Raw genomic sequence first — 10,082 nt, forward strand, 5'->3', positions numbered from 1 at the left:
ACAGCAGGAGGAGGCACAGGAACACCTTAGGGACACCCGCAGAGACCTCTCTCTCTCTCCCGTTCCTTGCTGCCACTTCAAGCCCCGACCAGGCGGGCAGCCGTGTCAGGCTGGGCTCTCGCTGCACCCCAGATGGCTCACGGAAGGTGTCTGAGTCACAGGCAAGCGGTTCCACCCGCTCCGGGGGCAAACCCGGCGCTCCTCCCCTCACCACCCTGCTCCTGCTGCGCACGGAGATCCCTGCCGGGTCACGTCGGCCTCGACACGCGGCTTTGTGGTCTCGACCAAAGGCTGTGACCTCTGGTCTCCCCTGCCATTCCAAGGGATGTGCCAGTGTCCCAGCAAGGACCCTCCTGCACTCGAGCTGCAGCTTGTACCCGAGGTGTGGCAGAGGCTGCCGAGCTCTGGCCTGTGCTGGCTGGTGGTGTTCTCACGGTGAGAACACGGTGAACACGATGTTCTCACTGCTGCCCCGAGCACAGCGCAGCAATCCCTGCACACAGAGAGCACAGCAGAGCACGGCCAGGCACCGAGCACAGCGCAGCAATCCCTGCACACAGAGAGCACAGCAGAGCACGGCCAGGCACCGAGCACAGCACAGCAATCCCTGCACACAGAGAGCACAGCAGAGCATGGCCTGGCACTGAGCACAGCACAGCAATCCCTGCACACACACACACAGAGCAGAGCACAGCCAGGCACTGAGCACAGCGCAGCAATCCCTGCACACAGAGAGCACAGCAGAGCACAGCCAGGCACTGAGCACAGTGCAGCAATCCCTGCACACACACACACACACAGAGCAGAGCGTGGCCAGGCACCGAGCACAGCGCAGCAATCCCTGCACACAGAGAGCACAGCAGAGCACGGCCAGGCACCGAGCACAGCGCAGCAATCCCTGCACACAGAGAGCACAGCCAGGCACTGAGCACAGTGCAGCAATCCCTGCACACACACACACAGAGCAGAGCGTGGCCTGGCACCGCTGCACCGACCTGCACCTGCCCGTCTGCATTCACACCTGGCACAAAGGATCAGACACAGGATTAGGTTTCATCTCTGCCTGGACAAGGAGTTCACACGCCAAGGTGACAGGGCCTACTTTAATCATGCTTCCTATTCACAGCCAGGCTGTGGCAGCGGCACCTGGCAAACCCCTGCAAAGATCCTGGCACCAGGGAGGGCGCACACCTGAACCCAAGCCTGCTGGCTGCACACAGCACAGATCCTGCGAAGGGTTAGTTAATAACTGATTTATGTTCAAACAAATCTTCTAAACCAAAGTCAGACACAAATCCTTTTCAAAGATTATTGGATCCAAAAGTCAGCGACACTGTGTTGCTGGGAGTTAGCCTGGTCTGCAGGGACTGCTCTGTCAGTGGGGAGTTTCCTTCCCTACATTTAGTAACTGGAGAAATTCTTAGAGGGACAAAACTCAAAATTAAACCCCCTACTTTACCAGCACCAACCTTTGGAATGCATTTCCTATTATCAGCTCCAGTGCCATTTTGAGGGGCCAAATGGCCGGGGCCACTGTCCCCAGTGCACTGCAATAATGCACTGGGTGAAGGAAGAGAAGGAACATCCCATCCTCAGCACAGCTGATGGAGCTGCTCCACCCCTGCAGCTCAGGCCTGTCCTCAGCCTGCACAGAGCTGAAGGAAGCCCAAGGCTCCCTGTGCTGGTCCCTCACAGCTGCACACTTCCCAAGCTGCTGCAGGCTAGGCTGCGCAGATCCACTCCCATGCTTTACAAGGACCACGTTTGCAGTCACAAACAAAAGAGGGATTTAGCTTATGAACTGAGGAAAAGACAAGCAAAACGCCCTTAGGTTTGCTTTGCTGACATGAACAAGGCACAGACAGGTCCCTTTGCGGTACACACCCAGATGGGATACCTCGTCACCTTCCTCCTTCACCTGTGAAGTTACAACATCACCTCTGCACCCCTCCCCTCTCCTTTGTGCTGCCCCATCCCACAGGCACACGCAGCCACCCACCCCTGTGAGGGGCACACGGTGTGGGGGCTCCATGCAGCAGGACACAGCACCTGGGAGAGGAAGCTTCTTTTTCTTCCTCTTCTTCTTCTGCTGCTGCTTGGAGGGCAGAACGCGGGCCTGGGAATCAGCATCGGAGCTTGACCTTCTGCTGGGGCAGGCAGTAGGCTCTGTCACAGAACCAGCACTTGTGTTCTGAGCCTCAGGTGACACCTCACCAGGGGGAACAGGCAGCACAAGTGCAGTTTGAGCTGGCAGAGCAGAGGAGGGTGTGCCAGGGCTCCCTGGGGAGGGAGCAGGAGCTGTGCCCTCGAGCACGCTGTCCGGAGGCACCAAGGCTGCGTGCGGGCGCACGGCCGCTCGCCCCTCGCCCTGGCCAGCGGAATGCGCTCCAGGGCCCGCTCTGCCGTCAGCTGCTGCCACGTGCTCCTCCCGGCGGCACCATCTGTGGGCTAAGCCGCTGTCCTCAAGTTTCACACAGCTCTGGCAGGCCTCAAGTGACTGAGCATGATCAACCCGCCCTGCCGGCCTGTCCCCAAGGTCGGCTGGAAGGACAGTCACTGCATGGGATGCCTCTGTCCGCTGGAGCAGGCCAACCGTGCCAACGCCAGGTCTCGAACCGCTCTTATCACAAACTGTCATCATTCCTTCTTTGTCCTTGGTCTCAGAGAGGTCTTGGATGTATCCAGTGCCCTTCTGCAGGCTTCCAGTCACCGCCTCACTGGGGATGATGTCTGGATACAGCCCAGCACATTGGGCAGCTTCTGGCATCTCCGGGACGACACTGCAGCTTGTGGGAGACTTTGGCAAGAGAGGCGACCTCTCATCGGGTGAGCCAGAGCTGCGTGGCTGGAAGAGGAGATCGGTGACTTGCCTGCAGCAGTTTGCAAAGAGGCTGTTTCCCATGCCTGGCTCGTGCAGCAGCGGATCAGAACAGTCAGCTGTGTTCCACACACACGCTGCAGTCCCCACGCTGCCTTCTCGCCGTCAGGCGCTCTCTCCAGAGACAATGCCTGCGTGGCCCCAGCGTGGCGGGACACAGCCGCAGCCGCTGACTCCGAGCAGGATCCCAGGTCCTGTGCTCCCCAGAACCGGATGCTGGCCTGCAGCAGTTTCCCCAAGGTGCTGCCGGGCACCCTCAGGCCCGGCCGCCCCGGCCCTGTCCCCGGCTCCGCTCTCCGGTGCCCAGCACAGCCGGGCTCGCTCGGGGGATGCCGCCCGCACCGGGCAGTTATAAATAGCCCGACCTCGAGGGCCACACCAGTGCAGCCTGGGACGAGCGCTGTGCCAAACCCCAGCAAGTGAGATGCATTGAATTACAAGGCCAGGGCAGTTACTATGGCACGCCCGGGCCCGGCACAGCCATCCATACTAAGCAGGCGAGCACAAAGCATTCAGGCAGTGAACCAGTCAGTAGTTTCTAGATGAATTTTCTCTCCTCTCATGCTGCTCTGCCATATAAAACACAGCAAACCACAAAACCACATGCAATCCCCTAGCACCTCTCCTCTCTCCATGCTACTTAAAGAAAACCATGGCAACTGAAGCAGGGATTATGGAGCTGGAGCCTCCTCCAAGCACCAGGTGGCCCGGGGAGGTTGTGGCCAAGCAGGGCACTGCTCACACCTCCAGCGAGGCTGTGCCACGGCCACGGGCTCCTCACCCTCCATCCAGGCATCACTCCTTTGGCACAGGACAGGCCCCTGAGCTCTGGACACACAGGACTGGGTACCCCTCAGTGCCATGGGCCAGCACCAACTTTCAGATCACGTGAGCATTGTGGTTCTCTTGTGATTTGTGATTTTTGAAGGACTTCACATGTACTGATAGCTTCAACTCTTCCTCCTCACAAAGAGACCTCTGGGAAGAGGACGAATCTCCTAGAAGTACCTGGTCAGGTCTCATGAAGCTGAGCTGCATTTCTTCGACTGCAGCCAAAGCAAGCTCACGAGAGTGCATGTGTTAGCTCTAACCTGTGAAGGCTGGTGTCAGTACAGCAAATGGAAATTAAATTTTAGCTGGATAATAAATGAAGCTAAATAAGTAGTTTAATGAATCCGAATAAATTTACTAAATGAATAGGCATTAGCTCAAGAGATGGCCCTAATGAAAACATTTCCGCAGGACATCCCATCAGGGAAAGTGGGAGACGTGGCGCTGCGTCCCTTGTGGAAACCACAGCTTCCCAGGAACTTCCTACTTTAGGTACAACAAGGACTTCTTTTAACAAGAGACCACAGTGAAACATTAGAGCTGCTCTAATGGCATCATTAAACTCAAATTGGTTCTAAGACATCTGTGGGCAGAGGTACAAGCTCTGCATTTATTTCTCAGCAGCTTCACACCACTGAGACTGGCTCGGAGAGAGAGCAGAGCGCGGTGAGGCTGCAGCCTGCAGTGCTCTGGGTAGGGCCAAGCCCCAGGACACCCAGAGGTTCCTACAGGGGGGCACTTACAGGTGCTGAAATGCCTTCTGCTTTGCATCTGGCACCCTGCACTCTCCACATCTGGGAACTACATTTAAACTCATTTGTACACTTTCTATCTGGCCAAAACTTTACATGGACCTAGCCTTGAAACTAGCTGTCTGGGTGACCCTGCTACAATAACACGCAATTCAAACATCACAGAAATCAGGCACAGAGTAGGACTAATGCAAAGTGCAAAGACCAGTACCAACAAAAACATTAACTGTGTCAGGAAGAACACGTTTCTCAAATTTCAAGAGAGCCGAAGGAAGGAATTGTATTTCAGACAGAAACCAAGGACCAGCCGATAATCCTCCAAGTCCCCGCGCTTTACCCCTGCACATGGCTTAGTTTCAGAAACTACTGGGACAGCAAGAGCAGGGAACCAGCCTGCTGTTCTCTGGGCAGGGTTTGCAGGGGAGGTCTGGCAGCTGGATGGCCTCAGCAGCTCGGGCTGCCCTGCAGTGCAGCCGTGGCCCTCGGGCCACACACGGCTCAGGGGACAGCAGCTCCTGCAGCTCTGCAAGAGCTCTGCCAGCAGCAGCCCAGCAAAGCTGCTGCCCCGCAGCAAGCCCTCCCCAGCACACCGAGCGACCCACCCAGGCCTGCTCAGTGCCCTGACCCGAGCTGAGCCTCCGGGGACACCCACAGCAAAGACAGGGCACGCACGGCACGGCACGGCACGGCCTGCTACCAGCCAGGACCCACATTACCATTGCCAGTCTCATCCAACCCCAAGGGCAGGAGGCTGGCTAGTGGGGAGCCTGGGGAGCAGGGCTAGTCCCAGGCTAATCCAATCCGCTGGAGTTCCGGGCAAGATCCACGATCCTGCAGTTTTATGTCATTGCACATAACTACATACAACCCCTCTGAGCCTGCAGCCTCTTCAAGAGCTTGGAGTAGAGACTTTCTCTTTAAAGTGAAAGACAAACTAAGGAAATGCTTTTTTAGAAAAACATGCCAACCAAAAGCTAATCCTGAGAGAGCCTTGCTACTATGGCAAAAACCTGACCTGCTGCCAAAAGTGACAGCCAATGCCACCACAGGAGGAACCACGTGCTGGTTTTCATCTTTGGCACACTGTCCAAGCACTGTCCCAAGGACTGGCATTGCTTCCCAAATGCAAATAAAAAAATGCACGAACTTCAGACCTGTAAAGCTTCTAGAAACAACAACTTTCCAGCACAACCAATGGAGCACAATGCAGGGAAAGCAAAGCAAGTGCTGGGAAGCTGTGCCAGAAGAGAAGTGTGCTGCCAAGTTTAGTCATGTACAGACAATGAAGGTAAACACAGGACTCTGCAACATGGTGCTGGTTTTACTGTGCAGGAGGCAGTTCTGAGTCTGCAGGTGGATTTATCTCAGTGCGTGTTCCTGACCTACTTACTTCCACTTTTCAGCTGGGAAACCCAGGAGCAAGGCTGCTCAGGCAGAGCAGAGAGCTTCCAGTGGGAGCTGAGCTCTTATCCCACTGGCAGAACCGCCCCAAACACAATTCCCTCGGGTTCCCATCCCTCATCCTGCCACGCAGATGCTGCATTATCACAGTCCTTTCCTCTTCTTAACCTTGTAGCAGTGATCAGATTTCTCTTGCACAACTTTCCTCCAAATTGTCCCCCCCAAGCCTGCTAGAGCTGTGTATTAAAAACCCCGATGGCCAGCAATTCAGTCCTTTCCAAAACACCACTAAACTTCCAAGGTTGGGGAACTGACAGCGATAGCAGATCCCCAGATTAAGAATCAGCCTTCTGACCTTGTTGCTAGTGCACAGCTACACTTGCCTCCACAGCACTTTCCATTAACACCTGCATTCTCCGCTGCTCTAACGGAAGATGTGTCTGAAAGCAGGGCTGTCTGGGGAGCTCGGGGACAGAGGGACTGAGCCACGAGAAAACTAATCTGGGCGCAGCAAAGTTGAAGGCATTTTGCAGTAGCTAGAAACACTACTAAACTTGTATGTGAGAAACTTGTTCTAATGCAGAGAAGACTAGGAATAAAAGTAATCCAAGAAAGGCTGCACACAATGGCTGTCTGATCTCACACCAGCTGATAGCAAAGGTAACAACCCAAAACCGACCCCATCAGAAATCATTACAGGAACGCCAACTGTCCATGCTTGTGTGTTTCTGCACTCAGGAGGTCAGAGCAGCCTCAACAGTTTCTAGGCTGGAGGAAGAGAGCAGCAGCCATCAGCCCTCTCAGCTGGCACAGAGCCCAGCACGGCAGCCTGGGTGCCTGGCACAGCTCAGGGGGGTTCTGCAGCCAGGAGCCCACTCACAGCCTGCCCATGACTCCAGGTACTGAGAGCTGCCCCCAGACACAGCCAGTGCTTGCCTACAGAGGTGCTCTGCAGGGCACACAAGCAGTGGGAACAGCAGAACCCAGGAGCCAGAGCTTGTGAGGCGGATGCCAAAGTGGCCAGGCTGGCCCTGCTCTCAGGCGAGACCTTCCTCTGCTCCTCCCCGGACTCCACGTGCCATGCCGAGAGTATTCTTTCACCTTCCACCCTCCCTCAGCAATCAATTGTGGCTGGAGAAGCAGAGATTACACTGCATAACTTTTTAACCTGGTTGCTGGCACTACAGGCGTGATACTTGCTTCAAAATCCAACGCGGGGGTGAGAGGGGGAGGCTACGAGCACTGAGCTTCCCACTGCTGAACTGCATCCAACCTGCTCCACTGCCGAACGCCAGTGAACTTTGCTTCAGGTGACAAACTTCAAAAATCCACCATAAAACCAGCGGGGGATGGAAGCGACGTGTGGGTCAGTCAGGGGATTCACGTGCCTCGGGACGAAGGCCAGCCACAAGCCACACTGCTTCCATGCCTTTTGCTTTAGAGACCAGAGAACAGAGCTCAGCCTGAGATGGGCGCGCAGGCTCCTAAGCTCTTGAAGGTACAAACACCAAACAGAGCACACCCAGGGCAGCTGGAGGCATCTCAGGGTCGGTGCCAGCCCAGGAGCTGGCACTGAGAACAGTGAGGACATGGAGGTGTGCACGCTGTCCCTGAGCCTGGCCTGAGCCACTCAGGCTCCGACACAGAGCAAGAACAGCCGGCAAGTAACTAGTTAAACCTGCAATTTCCAGCTGAGATGTCGAACAAGCCTCTGCCCTTTCCAGGAAAGCTCTTGCATGAGTATTGTCTAACATGTCAGTGGCGGCCGCAGCCCGAACTTGCAGGAGGACCCAGCCCTCTGCTGCCCGCCACCCCCGGGACCAGCATGTCCGCCCGCGGGCAGCGCCACGCGGTGCCCGGAACGAGCTCGGCTCCTGCAGCCCGGGCCGGGAGCGCCCGCCGCGCCCACGGGCTCCGGGAGAGGCCCCCGGGCCGAGAGCTCCCCGCGGGCCGGTTACGGCGCTCCCGACCGGGCCCCCCCGCGGCCGCGCGGTGGAGCGGCCCCATGAAGGTGACCTTCACCGGGCCCGGGGCTCCCGCTGCGCCGGGACGGGCCCGCCCAGGCCCGGGGCCCCGCCTGACCCCGCGGCTGCCCCGGGCCCCGGCCGCGGCCCGGCCCCGCTGCGGCACGGGACGGCACCCGGAACCGCGCGGCCCGGCCCCGCTGCGGCCTCCGGCCTCGGCAGCCAGCGCAGCCCCGGCGCCGCCGGGAGCCTTCCTGGGGCGGGCGGGGGCGCGGGGCCCCGGCGCGACTCCCCGGCAGGAACGGAGCCCCCGGGCCGCGGGCGCACGGCCCCGCCGCGGGGCGCACCCGGGCCGCTCCGCCGGGCTGGCTCCGGGTAGGACGAGCCGCCCGAGCTGCCGCAACCGGCCCGGCTCCCCTCCGCGGCCTCGGCCCCGCTCCCGCACACCCCCGCGACCTTCCCGGCGGCAGCCAAGAGCCCCGGCGCCGGAGAGGGAGCGGTGGGTTCGCACCGCTGCTCAGGGCATCCTCGGGACGGGCATCCCCGGCGCCGCAGCCCGGCCCGCGCTGCCGCCGCAGGCCCCGGCCCGGTTCCTTACCGGGGCGCTGCTGCGTCTCGGCGGGCCGGCTGTCGCGGGGTGCCGGCTGCTGCTGCTCGGCGCCCTGCGCGGCCGGCACGGCGGCCGGCGGCATCTCGCCCGCTCGGATGACCATGGGCCCGCCGAAGGACAGCGCCGTCCGCCCGCCCACGTGGTGCGGCCCCGCCGCCGCTACGGCGCCCGCCAGGGCCCAACCCCTGCGCGCCGGCAGCGCCTTAAAGGGGCCGCGCCCGCAAGCCGCGCGCAGCGCCCGGTCCCGCTCGGCTCCGCTCGGCCTGGCCCGGCTCCGCACAGCCCGGCCCGGCCCGGCTCGGCTCGGCTCCGCTCGGCTCCGTACAGCCCGGCCCCGCCCGGCGCCGCACAGCCCGGCTCGGCTCGGCTCGGCCCCGCTCGGCCCCGCGGCACTCGGGGTACGGCCCAGGGAGACTCCCCCAAAGCCCGGGGAAGGTCACCGGCCCCCGGCGTCCCGCCCGAGGCCGCAAGGTCACCGTGCGGAGCCGGGGGTCCCGCGGTGCCCCCTGCCCGGGGCGGGCAGTGCGGGCAGAGCGGGCCCGTCCGCCCCGCAGCACCGCGGACACGGACACGGGCACGGACACGGACACGGCCCGGGGCGTTCATGGAGCACAGCACAGCGGGGTTTGGGCTGGAAGGGACCCCTGGTCCCACTCCCTGCCTGGGCACGGACACCTTCCCACAGTGCAGGCGGCTCCGAGCCCCGCAGTACCCAACAGGTTGTATTCCTTTAAACAGGAGTCTGCAGCCGTGGATGGAAATGTTGGGAAAATCTTTAATTGTAACAAATAATGGTTGGTGATAGGTAAAAAAACAAAACAAACAAAAAACAAAACAAACAAAAACAACAAAACCAACAAAAATCACAACTAACACAAAACAAAAATTCCAACCAAACAAAAAAAAGAATGTTCTTTAACGTTTGATCTTTGTCACTTTCAAGCCTAACCAACAGGAAAGGATATTTATATTTAATCCATGAAACACATACTAGCTAACAAGCAAGCTGCAAGTGATGTCCATGTGTTAGAAAAGCAAAGTTTAGGGCTTGACATGATTCAGTGATCTAAGACCTGGGGGAGGCAGTTAACATAGCTTGAGAGGAAGGATGTTACCGTTAATAATGGACACAAAGAGTGCAGAATTTATGGGCCACAAGGACGTTTGGCTGGACTCCCCAAGATAAGGAACTACTAATAAAACAGACTCAGTGATTGTGCTGAAATCAGCTCCAAATGCGTAGAAGGTAATTCTGGTGGGGGGGGCTGTGGCCATCAACTCACAGACCACTGATGCTAGAAATCAACCAACCCAAAGGAGGAGAAAGACAATCCGCATGGGAAACGGGGAATCATTAACCAATAGAGAATACTAATTAATAAGAGAACTACGTAATTTGTAGCCAATGCACACTAATTACTTTGTTTGCTAAAATGTATAAATTGTCAAAAGTTTTGATTGCCATACATGTTAGGTGGAACAATCCCCCACATGACCAGCACTGAATAATGTCAACTTTCTAACCAAACAAACTGATTGGAGAATTTATTTCCCATTTCTCTGTGTCACTGTCCAGTCTGGCCTTGAACACTTCCAAGAATGGGACAGCCACAGTTTCTCTGGCCAGCCTGTGCCAGGCCCACCCC

At 58.2% G+C, this 10,082-nt stretch overlaps 1 protein-coding gene across 1 annotated transcript in view; it reads right to left on the bottom strand.

Moving 5' to 3' along the window:
• CLUH (clustered mitochondria homolog) overlaps positions 1-8,580 on the bottom strand; it is a 32,713-nt gene extending 24,133 nt beyond the window's left edge. The window contains exon 1 of the mRNA XM_064729052.1: positions 8,425-8,580. Within this exon, the coding sequence (XP_064585122.1) occupies positions 8,425-8,539 (115 nt within the window). The 5' untranslated portion in view covers positions 8,540-8,580. The remainder of the gene's footprint in view (positions 1-8,424) is intronic.
• Positions 8,581-10,082: the final 1,502 nt, after the last annotated feature.

This window comes from Zonotrichia leucophrys, chromosome 19 (assembly GCF_028769735.1).
Source record: "Zonotrichia leucophrys gambelii isolate GWCS_2022_RI chromosome 19, RI_Zleu_2.0, whole genome shotgun sequence".
Lineage (NCBI taxonomy): Eukaryota > Metazoa > Chordata > Aves > Passeriformes > Passerellidae > Zonotrichia > Zonotrichia leucophrys.